At 45.9% G+C, this 17,623-nt stretch overlaps 2 protein-coding genes across 2 annotated transcripts in view; both read left to right on the forward strand.

The window, feature by feature from the left end:
• The window catches only part of LOC123758453 (Protein kinase, cGMP-dependent at 21D), a 374,435-nt gene that overhangs the window by 176,593 nt on the left and 180,219 nt on the right, over positions 1-17,623 (forward strand). The gene's annotated exons all lie outside the window — the stretch shown is intronic.
• On the forward strand, positions 14,293-14,847 carry LOC138363681 (uncharacterized). The gene has a single exon (XM_069323062.1). The coding sequence runs from the start codon at positions 14,293-14,295 to the stop codon at positions 14,845-14,847; it is 555 nt and encodes a 184-aa protein (XP_069179163.1).

Genomic DNA, 17,623 nt, shown 5'->3' on the forward strand with positions numbered 1-17,623 from the left:
GGGCTCTATCATATCTACACTTGAAACTGTGTATGGAGTCAGCCTCCACCACATCACTTCCTAATGCATTCCATTTGTCAACCACTCTGACACTAAAAAAGTTCTTTCTAATATCTCTGTGGCTCATTTGGGCACTCAGTTTCCACCTGTGTCCCCTTGTGCGTGTTCCCCTTGTGTTAAATAGACTGTCTTTATCTACCCCATCAATTCCCTTCAGAATCTTGAATGTGGTGATCATGTCCCCCCTAACTCTTCTGTCTTCCAGCGAAGTGAGGTTTAATTCCCGTAGTCTCTCCTCGTAGCTCATACCTCTCAGCTCGGGTACTAGTCTGGTGGCAAACCTTTGAACCTTTTCCAGTTTAGTCTTATCCTTGACTAGATATGGACTCCATGCTGGGGCTGCATACTCCAGGATGTGTGTGTGTGTGTGTGTGTGTGTGTGTGTGTGTACTTACCTAATTGTACTTACCTAATTGTGCTTGCGGGGGTTGAGCTCTGGCTCTTTGGTCCCGCCTCTCAACCGTCAATCAACTGGTGTACAGATTCCTGAGCCTATTGGGCTCTATCATATCTACATGTGTGTGTGTGTGTGTGTGTGTGTGTGTGTGTGTGTGTGTGTGTGTGTGTGTGTGAGTGAGTGTGTGTGTGTGTTTGTGTGTGTGTGTGTGTGTGTGTGTGTGTGTGGGTGAGTGTGTGTGTGTGTGTGTGTGTGTGTGTGTGTGTGTGTGTGTGTGTGTGTGTGTGTGTGTGTGTGTGTGTGTGTACTCACCTAATTGTACTCACCTAATTGTGCTTGCGGGGGTTGAGCTCTGGCTCTTTGGTCCCGCCTCTCAACCGTCAATCAACTGGTGTACAGATTCCTGAGCCTATTGGGCTCTATCATATCTACATTTGAAACTGTGTATGGAGTCAGCCTCCACCACATCACTTCCTAATGCATTCCATTTACTAACTACTCTGACACTGTGTGTGTGTGTGAGTGAGTGTGTGTGTGTGTGTGTGTGTGTGTGTGTGTGTGTGTGTGTGTGTGTGTGTGTGTGTGTGTGTGTGTGTGTGTGTGTGTGTGCGCGCGTGAACGTGCGTGTGGGTGCCGGGGACACGTCAAGGCTTAACACATCCACTACACATCACCGCCCCACCAAAGGGAGAAGCTGCCCCAACAGAAAACGGCAGACACGACAATCATAGAAAACCTGCTAAACATTCAATAAAAGGAGTGACTTAAGAAAAAGACTACAAACCAGATTAAACAGAGCTGCCCATAGACTGACAGGCGATCACCAAGACACAAAAACAGCCGCAGGAAAACACTAACCAATAATTAGAGAAGGAATAACAAAGAGGCAAAAATACATTGAAGAAAGAATGAAGACTTGAGAAGTAGAAGAGAAGCAGAGAAGATGGATGATAGTGAGTGGCCAAGACTGAGAAGTTAAGACTTTCTGGGCCTTGAGGCTCTGGGCACTTCCTCGTCTGTCAGTCAAGGAAACCAGAGTTTAACCCACGGGCTGGATGGAAACGTTTGGGAACGTTTCCTTTCATCTGGTGCTTCTGTTCACCTAGTAGTAAAATAGGGACCCGGGAGTTAGTCAACTGTTGTGGGGGTTGTATCCTGGGTTTAGTAATAGACCTAGGCAGCCCGGCCTCCAAAAATGGGGTGGTCAATGTAAGAATACAAATAAGTGCAATTATGTACTATTCATAGCAGTTAGGAATTGTACTTTTTTCACTTAGTATTAAATCGTACTGTCAAATATATTGTGAATATTTGAGTTTACCTGAAAAACTGAATAGAAAACCACGACCTGACCTAACCGTCTTTTGTTTTTGAAGATAATAATTTTATTGCTTCTTAATTACAATTAGTACTTAACCTATAGATATATTGATATTACAGTTTTATAATACTAATAAAACAAAACTAAAATATATCAATAAATTGTAAAGTAATTCAGGATATTTTAAAATTTTGTATAAAGTCTATATTGTTTAATTAACCTGAAAAAGAAATTCCTGATATTTAAAACTTGTGAATTGCAAACTGAAATTGAAAACTTCATCCTAAAATTCTGAGTGTCTTAACAGAAAACGAGGAGAATTAAATCTGGGGAGGGAGTTGGGTAAATGTAACAGCCCCATAAGTGAAATTATGCACTGTTTATGATAGTAAGAAAGTGTACTTATTACACTTAGTATTAAGTCGTACTGTCAATTCGGAGGATGGGTTGCAGCAGGAGAGGTGTGGATAAGCCTAAGTCCAGGCTTCCTGTCCCCGACAATGTGCATGTAATGCAGCTGCTGTCGTTGGATTAATGTATAGTTTGATGGTCAGGGATTCAGTAGCTTCACATTCCAGTAAGTAGTACAATAGTGGCGCCTCTGCTTCTGTTCCACAGATATGACACACTTTAACTATTGGGTTCATTACCTCCCAGCAGCACTTGTAACCAGGTCTGAGTCTGTGTATGGCTACAGCAATGTCTCTGGATATCTTTTTGTCAGGCATGAAAGAGGAGTTCCCAGCGGCTTGTTCGTACCATATCGCAGTGGATCTTCCTTCCGCTACTTTGACTCTGTGGCGACTTTTGATAGTTGGGAATATTTTCTTCTTGATTTGCTCCTTAATCTGTGAGAAACTTGGAGGTATTTGAACCTGTACAACATGTAGAGCAGCGGCAGGGCTTGCTAGTGGGTCTGCCTTTGTGCTTCTGTAAGAAATGTCGGCCCCTACAGCTACCCCCAAGCGATTTTGATAAGGTCTGAAATCGGATATTTGTTTTCCGTAGAGTTTTGATAATTGTTTCACTATAAATAATTTTACATTTTCTGAGTCTCTCTCTCTCTCTCTCTCTCTCTCTCTCTCTCTCTCTCTCTCTCTCTCTCTCTCTCTCTCTCTCTCTCTCTCTCTCTCTCTCTCTCTCTCACATAGTAATACCACACTATGGATGGAGTTTCGGGCCAAGAAAAAGTCACCCCAACGCACCCGGTACTTAGGATCGATAATTAAATGCGTTAATAACACAGGAAATAATTTTCTCATTTTTGTTAAATAATGACACGTCCAGATGTGTATTGACCCCGTCTACGACCACACGTGGCTGTGTTATATGTGTGGCTGTGTTATGTGTGGGGCTGTGTTATGTGTGGGGCTGTGTTATATGTGGGGCTGTGTTATATGTGGGGCTGTGTTATATGTGGGGCTGTGTTATGTGTGGGGCTGTGTTATATGTGGGGCTGTGTTATATGTGGGGCTGTGTTATATGTGGGGCTGTGTTATATGTGTGGCTGTGTTATGTGTGGGGCTGTGTTATGTGTGGGGCTGTGTTATGTGTGGGGCTGTGTTATATGTGGGGCTGTGTTATATGTGGGGCTGTGTTATGTGTGTGGCTGTGTTATGTGTGGGGCTGTGTTATATGTGGGGCTGTGTTATATGTGGGGCTGTGTTATATGAGTGGCTGTGTTATGTGTGGGGCTGTGTTATGTGTGGGGCTGTGTTATGTGTGGGGCTGTGTTATATGTGGGGCTGTGTTATATGTGGGGCTGTGTTATATGTGTGGGGCTGTGTTATGTGTGGGGCTGTGTTATATGTGGGGCTGTGTTATATGTGGGGCTGTGTTATATGTGGGGCTGTGTTATATGTGTGGGGCTGTGTTATGTGTGGGGCTGTGTTATATGTGGGGCTGTGTTATATGTGGGGCTGTGTTATATGTGTGGCTGTGTTATGTGTGGGGCTGTGTTATATGTGGGGCTGTGTTATGTGTGGGGCTGTGTTATATGTGGGGCTGTGTTATATGTGTGGCTGTGTTATGTGTGGGGCTGTGTTATATGTGGGGCTGTGTTATATGTGGGGCTGTGTTATGTGTGGGGCTGTGTTATATGTGGGGCTGTGTTATGTGTGGGGCTGTGTTATGTGTGGGGCTGTGTTATATGTGGGGCTGTGTTATGTGTGGGGCTGTGTTATATGTGGGGCTGTGTTATATGTGGGGCTGTGTTATGTGTGGGGCTGTGTTATGTGTGGGGCTGTGTTATGTGTGGGGCTGTGTTATATGTGGGGCTGTGTTATGTGTGGGGCTGTGTTATATGTGGGGCTGTGTTATGTGTGGGGCTGTGTTATATGTGGGGCTGTGTTATGTGTGGGGCTGTGTTATATGTGGGGCTGTGTTATATGTGGGGCGTGTGTTGTGTGTGGGGCTGTGTTATGTGTGGGGCTGTGTTATATGTGGGGCTGTGTTATATGTGGGGCTGTGTTATATGTGGGGCTGTGTTATATGTGTGGCTGTGTTATATGTGGGGCTGTGTTATGTGTGGGGCTGTGTTATGTGTGGGGCTGTGTTATATGTGGGGCTGTGTTATATGTGGGGCTGTGTTATATGTGGGGCTGTGTTATATGTGGGGCTGTGTTATGTGTGGGGCTGTGTTATGTGTGGGGCTGTGTTATGTGTGGGGCTGTGTTATGTGTGGGGCTGTGTTATGTGTGGGGCTGTGTTATGTGTGGGGCTGTGTTATATGTGGGGCTGTGTTATATGTGGGGCTGTGTTATATGTGGGGCTGTGTTATATGTGGGGCTGTGTTATATGTGGGGCTGTGTTATGTGTGGGGCTGTGTTATGTGTGGGGCTGTGTTATGTGTGGGGCTGTGTTATGTGTGGGGCTGTGTTATGTGTGGGGCTGTGTTATATGTGGGGCTGTGTTATGTGTGGGGCTGTGTTATATGTGGGGCTGTGTTATATGTGGGGCTGTGTTATGTGTGGGGCTGTGTTATATGTGGGGCTGTGTTATGTGTGGGGCTGTGTTATGTGTGGGGCTGTGTTATGTGTGGGGCTCTGTTATGTGTGGGGCTGTGTTATATGTGGGGCTGTGTTATGTGTGGGGCTGTGTTATGTGTGGGGCTGTGTTATATGTGGGGCTGTGTTATATGTGGGGCTGTGTTATATATGGGGCTGTGTTATGTGTGGGGCTGTGTTATATGTGGGGCTGTGTTATGTGTGGGGCTGTGTTATGTGTGGGGCTGTGTTATATGTGGGGCTGTGTTATGTGTGGGGCTGTGTTATATGTGGGGCTGTGTTATATGTGGGGCTGTGTTATGTGTGGGGCTGTGTTATGTGTGGGGCTGTGTTATATGTGGGGCTGTGTTATATGTGGGGCTGTGTTATATGTGGGGCTGTGTTATATGTGGGGCTGTGTTATATGTGGGGCTGTGTTATATGTGGGGCTGTGTTATGTGTGGGGCTGTGTTATATGTGGGGCTGTGTTATATGTGGGGCTGTGTTATATGTGGGGCTGTGTTATATGTGGGGCTGTGTTATATGTGGGGCTGTGTTATATGTGGGGCTGTGTTATGTGTGGGGCTGTGTTATGTGTGGGGCTGTGTTATATGTGGGGCTGTGTTATATGTGGGGCTGTGTTATATGTGGGGCTGTGTTATGTGTGGGGCTGTGTTATATGTGGGGCTGTGTTATATGTGGGGCTGTGTTATATGTGGGGCTGTGTTATATGTGGGGCTGTGTTATATGTGGGGCTGTGTTATATGTGGGGCTGTGTTATATGTGGGGCTGTGTTATGTGTGGGGCTGTGTTATATGTGGGGCTGTGTTATGTGTGGGGCTGTGTTATGTGTGGGGCTGTGTTATGTGTGGGGCTGTGTTATATGTGGGGCTGTGTTATGTGTGGGGCTGTGTTATATGTGGGGCTGTGTTATGTGTGGGGCTGTGTTATGTGTGGGGCTGTGTTATGTGTGGGGCTGTGTTATGTGTGGGGCTGTGTTATATGTGGGGCTGTGTTATGTGTGGGGCTGTGTTATGTGTGGGGCTGTGTTATGTGTGGGGCTGTGTTATATGTGGGGCTGTGTTATATGTGGGGCTGTGTTATGTGTGGGGCTGTGTTATGTGTGGGGCTGTGTTATATGTGGGGCTGTGTTATATGTGGGGCTGTGTTATATGTGGGGCTGTGTTATATGTGGGGCTGTGTTATGTGTGGGGCTGTGTTATATGTGGGGCTGTGTTATGTGTGGGGCTGTGTTATGTGTGGGGCTGTGTTATATGTGGGGCTGTGTTATGTGTGGGGCTGTGTTATATGTGGGGCTGTGTTATATGTGGGGCTGTGTTATATGTGGGGCTGTGTTATGTGTGGGGCTGTGTTATGTGTGGGGCTGTGTTATATGTGGGGCTGTGTTATATGTGGGGCTGTGTTATGTGTGGGGCTGTGTTATGTGTGGGGCTGTGTTATATGTGGGGCTGTGTTATATGTGGGGCTGTGTTACACTTGAGAATACAAGGCCACTATACCTAGTGAAGGAACAAGTCATTCACGAGTACTAAGGGCCCGACCCTTCACCGCCTCAATAGGCCATCAAGGCCCCGACCTCTAATGGCTTTCATTAAGTCAGGTAAGGTTTCATCAAGACTAACGAGGCGACCGGGGCTCGAAACCCTAGTTTTAATACCATCGTGGGACGAAAAGGGGCTTGGATCTGAGAAAAGTTTGGCCTGTCTACGTCATCGCTATCCTATACTGACCAATCCTAACTCATCCTATTCTAGACTATCCCAACGAAAATAAGGGATTTAGAAAAAAATATACAAGTCACAGCTTCGTATCATCCTTTGCAGATGACACAAAAATCAGCATGAAAATTACCTCTGCTGAAGACACTGAAAAACTACAAGCAGATATTAACAAAGTTTTCAACTGGGCAGCAGAAAATAACATGAAGTTTAACAGTGATAAATTCCAGGTACTCAGGTACGGCAAAAATGAGGACCTTAAACATAATACAGAGTACAAAACACAATCAAATGTACCCATAGTAGGAAAACAACATGTCAAGGATTTGGGAATAATGATGTCCGACGACCTAACGTTTAGGGAGCATAACCAAGCAAATATTGCGACAGCCAGAAAAATGATCGGATGGATTACGAGAACTTTCAAATCCAGGGATCCCATCACAATGGTTGTACTCTTCAAGTCACTTGTGTTGTCCCGTCTTGAGTACTGCTCAGTACTCACTTCCCCCTTCAGAGCAGGAGAGATTGCTGAAATAGAGGGAATACAGAGAACATATACGGCACGCATAGACGAGATAAAACACCTAAATTATTGGGATCGTCTCAAAGCTCTCCAAATGTACTCTCTAGAAAGGAGACGAGAGAGATACCAAATAATATACACCTGGAAGATACTGGAGGGCCAAGTACCAAATCTACACAGTAAAATAACGTACTGGAGTGAACGATATGGAAGAAAATGCAGAATAGAACCAGTGAAGAGCAGAGGTGCCATAGGCACAATCAGAGAACACTGTATAAACATCAGAGGTCCAGTGAAGAGCAGAGGTGCCATAGGCACAATCAGAGAACACTGTATAAACATCAGAGGTCCAGTGAAGAGCAGAGGTGCCATAGGCACAATCAGAGAACACTGTATAAACATCAGAGGTCCACGGTTGTTCAACGTCCTCCCAGCGACTATAAGAAATATTGCCGGAACAACTGTGGACATCTTCAAGAGAAAACTGGACGGTTTTCTAAGAGAAGTTCCGGATCAGCCGGGCTGTGGTGGGTATGTGGGCCTGCGGGCCGCTCCAAGCAACAGCCTGGTGGACCAAACTCTCACAAGTCAAGCCTGGCCTCGGGCCGGGCTTGGGCAGTAGAAGAACTCCCAGAACCCCATCAACCAGGTATATGTGGGCCTGCGGGCCGCTCCAAGCAACAACCTGGTGGACCAAACTCTCACAAGTCAAGCCTGGCCTCGGGCCGGGCTTGGGCAGTAGAAGAACTCCCAGAACCCCATCAACCAGGTATATGTGGGCCTGCGGGCCGCTCCAAGCAACAGCCTGGTGGACCAAACTCTCACAAGTCAAGCCCGGCCTCGGGCCGGGTTTGGGCAGTAGAAGAACTCCCAGAACCCCATCAACCAGGTATATGTGGGCCTGCGGGCCGCTCCAAGCAACAGCCTGGTGGACCAAACTCTCACAAGTAATCAAATAAATCTCAAAATAAACAATACCCAAATTTGTAACAAATTAGATGGCAAATTCCTTGGCATTCTCATTGACCACAAGCTTAATTTCCAGGGACACATTCTAAATATATCAAAAAAAGTTTCCAAAACTGTTGGCATTCTTTCTAAGATCAGATATTATGTACCCCGCCCTGCCCTGGTGACTCTCTATTACTCCCTTATCTATCCATATCTCAACTATGGTATTTGTGCTTGGGGTTCTACTACCCAAAATCACTTACGTCCTCTAATTACTCAACACAAAGCTGCTATTAGGACAATATCCAACTCTGGCCCCAGACAGCACTCAGTACCCCTACTTAAATCTCTGAATATGTTAGACATTAAGTCACTGCACATTCTCTCATGTGTATTATACATATATAAAACGCTAAACTATAATGCCAATTCTGATCTCAAAAGCTTCATAGAAGGTTGTATCAGAACCCATGAGCATCACACCAGAAATAAATACAGTTTTGATATTCCTAGAGTACGACTTAATCAAACTAGAAATGCTCTACAAATCAAGGGGCCCAGAATGTGGAATGACCTTCCCAACCATGTTAAAGACTGTACCTCTCTCAACCAGTTTAAGATAAAAGCGAAGCTATACCTAATAAATTCCCTGTAACCTACCTTACCCTTCTATTGTCAACCAATGTCTGTTTTTTTCTTTAAAGAGCGCTGTTTGTCGACATAATTGTATTTGTGCTGCTTTTTCATCTATGTTTTCATTTCTTGTTTTCATTCTACTCATTATGCTCAACTAGTATTAAGCTTGTCATTTAAGTTTATCATGCCCGAAACGCTTTGCGTAATAGTGGCTTTAGGCATTGTATGTACTAGCTATACCTATAAGTTAAACAATCCTTGTAAATATTTATTGTATGTATGTACCTTACCTAAATAAAATTGTATTGTATTGTATTGTATTGTATTGTATTGTAAGTCAAGCCTGGCCTCGGGCCGGGCTTGGGCAGTAGAACAACTCCCAGAACCCCATCAACCAGGTATATGTGGGCCTGCGGGCCGCTCCAAGCAACAGCCTGGTGGACCAAACTCTCACAAGTCAAGCCTGGCCTCGGGCCGGGCTTGGGCAGTAGAAGAACTCCCAGAACCCCATCAACCAGGTATATGTGGGCCTGCGGGTCGCTCCAAGCAACAGCCTGGTGGACCAAACTCTCACAAGTCAAGCCTGGCCTCGGGCCGGGCTTGGGCAGTAGAACAACTCCCAGAACCCCATCAACCAGGTATATGTGGGCCTGCGGGTCGCTCCAAGCAACAGCCTGGTGGACCAAACTCTCACAAGTCAAGCCTGGCCTCGGGCCGGGCTTGGGCAGTAGAACAACTCCCAGAACCCCATCAACCAGGTATATGTGGGCCTGCGGGTCGCTCCAAGCAACAGCCTGGTGGACCAAACTCTCACAAGTCAAGCCTGGCCTCGGGCCGGGCTTGGGCAGTAGAACAACTCCCAGAACCCCATCAACCAGGTATATGTGGGCCTGCGGGTCGCTCCAAGCAACAGCCTGGTGGACCAAACTCTCACAAGTCAAGCCTGGCCTCGGGCCGGGCTTGGGCAGTAGAAGAACTCCCAGAACCCCATCAACCAGGTATATGTGGGCCTGCGGGCCGCTCCAAGCAACAGCCTGGTGGACCAAACTCTCACAAGTCAAGCCCGGCCTCGGGCCGGGTTTGGGCAGTAGAAGAACTCCCAGAACCCCATCAACCAGGTATATGTGGGCCTGCGGGCCGCTCCAAGCAACAGCCTGGTGGACCAAACTCTCACAAGTAATCAAATAAATCTCAAAATAAACAATACCCAAATTTGTAACAAATTAGATGGCAAATTCCTTGGCATTCTCATTGACCACAAGCTTAATTTCCAGGGACACATTCTAAATATATCAAAAAAAGTTTCCAAAACTGTTGGCATTCTTTCTAAGATCAGATATTATGTACCCCGCCCTGCCCTGGTGACTCTCTATTACTCCCTTATCTATCCATATCTCAACTATGGTATTTGTGCTTGGGGTTCTACTACCCAAAATCACTTACGTCCTCTAATTACTCAACACAAAGCTGCTATTAGGACAATATCCAACTCTGGCCCCAGACAGCACTCAGTACCCCTACTTAAATCTCTGAATATGTTAGACATTAAGTCACTGCACATTCTCTCATGTGTATTATACATATATAAAACGCTAAACTATAATGCCAATTCTGATCTCAAAAGCTTCATAGAAGGTTGTATCAGAACCCATGAGCATCACACCAGAAATAAATACAGTTTTGATATTCCTAGAGTACGACTTAATCAAACTAGAAATGCTCTACAAATCAAGGGGCCCAGAATGTGGAATGACCTTCCCAACCATGTTAAAGACTGTACCTCTCTCAACCAGTTTAAGATAAAAGCGAAGCTATACCTAATAAATTCCCTGTAACCTACCTTACCCTTCTATTGTCAACCAATGTCTGTTTTTTTCTTTAAAGAGCGCTGTTTGTCGACATAATTGTACTGGTGCTGCTTTTTCATCTATGTTTTCATTTCTTGTTTTCATTCTACTCATTATGCTCAACTAGTATTAAGCTTGTCATTTAAGTTTATCATGCCCGAAACGCTTTGCGTAATAGTGGCTTTAGGCATTGTATGTACTAGCTATACCTATAAGTTAAACAATCCTTGTAAATATTTATTGTATGTATGTACCTTACCTAAATAAAATTGTATTGTATTGTATTGTATTGTATTGTATTGTAAGTCAAGCCTGGCCTCGGGCCGGGCTTGGGCAGTAGAACAACTCCCAGAACCCCATCAACCAGGTATATGTGGGCCTGCGGGCCGCTCCAAGCAACAGCCTGGTGGACCAAACTCTCACAAGTCAAGCCTGGCCTCGGGCCGGGCTTGGGCAGTAGAACAACTCCCAGAACCCCATCAACCAGGTATATGTGGGCCTGCGGGTCGCTCCAAGCAACAGCCTGGTGGACCAAACTCTCACAAGTCAAGCCTGGCCTCGGGCCGGGCTTGGGCAGTAGAACAACTCCCAGAACCCCATCAACCAGGTATATGTGGGCCTGCGGGTCGCTCCAAGCAACAGCCTGGTGGACCAAACTCTCACAAGTCAAGCCTGGCCTCGGGCCGGGCTTGGGCAGTAGAACAACTCCCAGAACCCCATCAACTAGGCTCAGAAATTTGTCTTCGAAATACACTATACAAATTAATTCTAACATTTGTTGACGTATTTGATGTCTTATGAACCTTGAAATCTTAATTTCGGTCAAGTATTTTCCGCAGTGTGACAGCCATACTTGAATGTATATTTAAATTTGTCTCTCAGAAATAGCGCTAGTGAAGAGGGTGTAAAACTACAAGAGTCTGTGCGCCATTTATTAACAAAGAAAATGGGTATGATAGCTTAGTTAAGAGAAAACGTGAATTGTTGGCAAACTATTATTAGTTGTACAGGTTTAGTTCGTAAGTGAACAGGTGTACAGCTGTGGCTGGAGTGAACAGGTGTGCAGCTGTGACTGGAGTGAACAGGTGTACAGTTGTGGCTGGAGTGATCAGGTGTACAGGTGTGGCTGGAGTGAACAGGTGTACAGCTGTGACTGGAGTAAACAGGTGTACAGTTGTGGCTGGAGTGAACAGGTGTACAGTTGTGGCTGGAGTGAACAGGTGTACAGGTGTGACTGGAGTGTACAGGGGTACAGTTGTGCCCGGAGTGAACAGGTGTACAGTTGTGGCTGGAGTGTACAGGTGTACGGGTGTGACTGAAGTGTACAGGTGTACAGTTGTGGCTGGAGTGAACAGGTGTACAGTTGTGGCTGGAGTGAACAGGTGTACAGCTGTGACTGGAGTGTACAGGGGTACAGTTGTGCCCGGAGTGAACAGGTGTACAGTTGTGGCTGGAGTGAACAGGTGTACAGTTGTGGCTGGAGTGAACAGGTGTACAGTTGTGGCTGGAGTGTACAGGTGTACAGGTGTGACTGGAGTGTACAGGTGTACAGCTGTGACTGGAGTAAACAGGTGTACAGTTGTGGCTGGAGTGATCAGGTGTACAGGTGTGGCTGGAGTGAACAGGTGTACAGTTGTGGCTGGAGTGAACAGGTGTACAGTTGTGGCTGGAGTGATCAGGTGTACGGGTGTGGCTGGAGTGAACAGGGGTACAGTTGTGGCTGGAGTGAACAGGTGTACAGTTGTGGCTGGAGTGATCAGGTGTACAGGTGTGGCTGGAGTGAACAGGTGTACAGCTGTGACTGGAGTGTACAGATGTACAGTTAATAAAATAATTTAATTATTTTATTAATTAATTAAATTATTGAATTATTTTAATATTACAATAATTATTATTATTTTAATGATAATATTTAATCTTAATTTGATAAATTAAGATTAGATAAGGCATTTAGATGTATGATAAGTTAAAGTAAAGAATTATATACACAAGATATGGGTTTTCTGATTATATGAATATTCAGAAATAAAAGAAGTTCATTCACTGAAAAGATTAAGTCTTACTTACTAGTTGATAAGGCGTTGTCTCGCAGCCTAACGACTCTCAGTTTATATATATGGAACTATTAATGTGATAAAGCATGCTAATTGGCCAATCGACGCTCTGAAACAATTAATAACTTATCCTGAAATTGAGAACCAGAGCTTAGTGGAGCTGGTTGGCCGAGCGGACAGCACCCTGGACTTGTGATCCTGTGGTCCTGGGTTCGATCCCAGGCGCCGGCGAGAAACAATGGGCAGAGTTTCTTTCACCCTATGCCCCTGTTACCTAGCAGTAAAATAGGTACCTGTGTGTTAGTCAGCTGTCACGGGCTGCTTCCTGGGGGTGGAGGCCTGGTCGAGGACCGGGCCGCGGGGACACTAAAGCCCCGAAATCATCTCAAGATATCCTCAAGATATGATGATTTGATGCAGAATGTTGACATCAGCGAAGACTATAAGTTTGTAAACAAAGAATGATTTGGATGAGGCTACGTCAGCGGAGGTGCCAGCAATGGTAATAGATTGATTATTTTCAGTATTTAGACTGATTATTGTGATAAGGTTATATCACAGGATAACTGCCTAGTGGATTTAAAGATTATCAATAGTACTGGATAGCAAAATTTGTCTTTTATTAAGGATTTTGAAACTACATCACTGAAAGCCATGACTTTGGTTCCAGCAATATTTTTGATTACCTAGAAGCTTCTAGATTCTGGGGATCACATTTATAATATATAGACATTAATCCCAATAGTGTACTTTACTAATGGTCATGAAGGATGCTGATGTAGATACAGTAGATATGATCAATAGATAATGAATCTGATATGATTCTGATATATAGATCTGATTAATACATTCCTAAGATATTAATAAAATTAACATTGAGAGTGGAATTTTCCTCACTTACTACTTACATTAATAGTGAATGTAAGTGCAATTAACATGGTGTTGACTACACAGCAGTTGACTAACTCCCGGGTTATCTATTTACTGCTGGGTGAACAGCTGTATTAGGTGAAAGGAAAGGTGCCCAACCGTGCTAGTTATGTGAGTGTTGGTCTGCTGTAGGCCTGAGGTGTGAGGGCTGAACATAAGGGGTGATTATAAGGCTGAACATAAGGCTGAGCAGGAAGCTCTCCCAACACACACAGACACACACACAAAAGTCACCGCCTGAACGCTAGCAGTAAAATGCTCGCCGGCAAAATGTGGTAATTAGGGCGAGCTTGGCAGAGAAAAACTATGACTGGATATATTGAAATTTTTAAGGTATTATAGAGGTCAACAGTGTTGGTCTGATTGTATATACACTCCGCACGCAGCCTGTGTCACAAATCTATTTAGCTTTTATGATAGCTTATCTTGAGATGACTTCTGGGCTTTAGTGTCCCCGCGGCCCGGTCCTCGACCAGGCCTCCACCCCCAGGAAGCAGCCCGTGACAGCTGACTAACTCCCAGGTACCTATTTTACTGCTAGGTAATAGGGGCATAGGGTGAAAGAAACTCTGCCCATTGTTTCTCGCCGGCGCCTGGGATAGAACCCAGGACCACAGGATCACAAGTACAGCGTGCTGTCCACTCGGCCGACCGGCTCACCACAGAGATACTACAGGAAAGAGATGGTTGGGTTGACTGTGTTTATCTGGACCTGAAAAAAGGCTTTTGACAGTCCCACACAAGAGGCTGTTCTGGAAACTGGAACATGCTGGAGGGGGTGACAGGGAGACTGCTGACATGGATGAACAATTGTCTGACAGACAGATGAGGGCGGTAATCAGAGACAATGTCTGACTGGAGGAGTGTTACTAGCGGAGTCCCACAGGACTCAGTTCTTGCACCAGTAATGTTCATCGTCTACATAAACCATGTACCAGAAGGAACACAGAACTATATGAACATGTCTGCTGATGATGCTAAGATACTGGGCAAGATGGGAGACGGAGACCATTGTAATGTCTTTCAAACTGATCTAAATAAAATAAGTGCTTGGAGCGTCAAGTGGCAAATGGAATTCAATGTGGATAAATGCCATGTTATGGAGTGTGGAATAGGAGAAAATAGATCAGACACAATTTATAAATTATGTGGAATGAATTACAGAACTGTGATAAGGAAGGAGACCTTCAGAGTGGTTGTGTATAGTAAACTGTTGCCAGAGGAACACACGAAGAACATTGTGAGAGGAACGGACGCGTCACTTTCCAACTTCACACTTGTTGTTAATTATATGGATGGTGAAGTACTAAAGAAACTGTTCATAACGTATGTGAGACCAAAACTGGAATATGCAGCAGTTGTATGGTGCCCAAATCTCAAGAAGTACATAAAGAAACTGTAAAAGGTGCAGCGGCATGCTACACAATGGCTTCCGGACCTGAGAAACAAGACTTACGAGGAGAGACTAGAGGCGTTAAACATGCCTAAACTAGATGATAAAAGAGAGGAGATACGATCACCATTTACAAAATACTAACAGGAATAGATAGGGTAGATAAAGACACGCATTTAACACAAGGGGCACACGCACTAGGGGACACAGGTGGAAACTGAGTGCCCAAATGAGCCACAGAGATATTAGAAAGAACTTTTTTAGTGTCAGAGTGGTTGACAAATGGAATGCATTAGGAAGTGATGTGGTGGAGGCTGACTCCATACACAGTTTCAAGTGTAGATATGACAGAGCCCGATAGGCTCAGGAACCTGTACACCTGTTGATTGACAGTTGAGAGGCAGGACCAAAGAGCCAGAGCTTAACCCCCGCAAACACAACTAGGTGAGTACGTGATGGTAACAGATGACATGAGACCAACAGACGCTGAAGGGAAACCACCTGCCTATATCGACAGGATAAAGACCACAGACTGGACACAACTCCAGACACAACTCCAGAGACTCACATAAACATAATAACATCAGCGTCATACTCAACACCAGCGACTGTCAGAACATGATTCACGGAGCTAAATAAGGAGACATTTAGACCACTGTCCACCACCTACGTCAGACCAGTCTTAGAGTACGCCGACCCATCCTGGAACCCCATACACCACCTACGTCAGACCAGTCTTAGAGTACGCCGACCCATCCTGGAACCCCATACACCACCTACGTCAGACCAGTCTTAGAGTACGCCGACCCATCCTGGAACCCCATACACCACCTACGTCAGACCAGTCTTAGAGTACGCCGACCCATCCTGGAACCCCATACACCACCTACGTCAGACCAGTCTTAGAGTACGCCGACCCATCCTGGAACCCCATACACCACCTACGTCAGACCAGTCTTAGAGTACGCCGACCCATCCTGGAACCCCATACACCACCTACGTCAGACCAGTCTTAGAGTACGCCGACCCATCCTGGAACCCCATACACCACCTACGTCAGACCAGTCTTAGAGTACGCCGACCCATCCTGGAACCCCATACACCACCTACGTCAGACCAGTCTTAGAGTACGCCGACCCATCCTGGAACCCCATACACCACGTACGTCAGACCAGTCTTAGAGTACGCCGACCCATCCTGGAACCCCATACACCACCTACGTCAGACCAGTCTTAGAGTACGCCGACCCATCCTGGAACCCCATACACCACCTACGTCAGACCAGTCTTAGAGTACGCCGACCCATCCTGGAACCCCATACACCACGTACGTCAGACCAGTCTTAGAGTACGCCGACCCATCCTGGAACCCCATACACCACCTACGTCAGACCAGTCTTAGAGTACGCCGACCCATCCTGGAACCCCATACACCACGTACGTCAGACCAGTCTTAGAGTACGCCGACCCATCCTGGAACCCCATACACCACCTACGTCAGACCAGTCTTAGAGTACGCCGACCCATCCTGGAACCCCATACACCACCTACGTCAGACCAGTCTTAGAGTACGCCGACCCATCCTGGAACCCCATACACCACGTACGTCAGACCAGTCTTAGAGTACGCCGACCCATCCTGGAACCCCATACACCACCTACGTCAGACCAGTCTTAGAGTACGCCGACCCATCCTGGAACCCCATACACCACCTACGTCAGACCAGTCTTAGAGTACGCCGACCCATCCTGGAACCCCATACACCACCTACGTCAGACCAGTCTTAGAGTACGCCGACCCATCCTGGAACCCCATACACCACCTACGTCAGACCAGTCTTAGAGTACGCCGACCCATCCTGGAACCCCATACACCACCTACGTCAGACCAGTCTTAGAGTACGCCGACCCATCCTGGAACCCCATATTACAACACACATCAACAAGCTGGTTAAGGCCCAAATGTTTCCAACGAGACTGGTCCCAGAACTGTGAGGGATGACGTATGAAGAGTGACTCAAGGAACTATACCTGACCACACTAGGAAGGAGGAGAGGGGAGATATGATCGCGACGTATTAAATACTTTGTAGGAGTAACAGAGTAGATAAAGAACAAATGTTTACAATGAACAGCAATAGAACACAAAGGCATAGATAACAATAGATATAATATAATAGATAAGGAGTCATTGTATTAGACAACCTGGAGATAGAAAAGTGGGGTCCAAGATCTAAAACTTGATTCTGCATTCACAAATAGGTAAAGGAATGCACTCTCCCTCTCTCCCCCGATACTACGGGCTCACCATAGCCCGTGCTACTTGGAACTTTTTGTTCTGGGCAGCGAATCTTTCACAACACCAACTCTCTCCCTCTCTCACCACTGATCTCCATACATGTGGCGACTAACATCACACACCTGTCCTGGTTATCTTGAGGTTATCTTGAGAGGATTTCAGTCCTGCAGCAGATTACTATCTTAGATTTCATGAACAATTTGCAACAGTGCTCCAGCGCCATACCTGTCATGCCCCCACCATACCTGTCATGGCTCACCATACCTGTCATGGCTCACCATACCTGTCATGGCTCACCATACCTGTCATGGCTCACCATACCTGTCGTGCGCCACCATACCTGTCATGCGCCACCATACCTGTCATGGCTCACCATACCTGTCATGGCTCACCATACCTGGCACTGTCCATGCGAGAATAACTTGCACTGTAAAGTCTCTAGTCATGTATGGTTTGACACATTCCCAAGAGTTGGTTAAGAATACATTA

This window comes from Procambarus clarkii, chromosome 11 (assembly GCF_040958095.1).
Source record: "Procambarus clarkii isolate CNS0578487 chromosome 11, FALCON_Pclarkii_2.0, whole genome shotgun sequence".
NCBI lineage: Eukaryota > Metazoa > Arthropoda > Malacostraca > Decapoda > Cambaridae > Procambarus > Procambarus clarkii.

Coding starts and splice junctions, on each gene's coding strand:
- LOC138363681 (XM_069323062.1), top strand. CDS start 14,293: ATGTCTGACTGGAGGAGTGTTACTAGCGGAGTCCCACAGGACTCAGTT.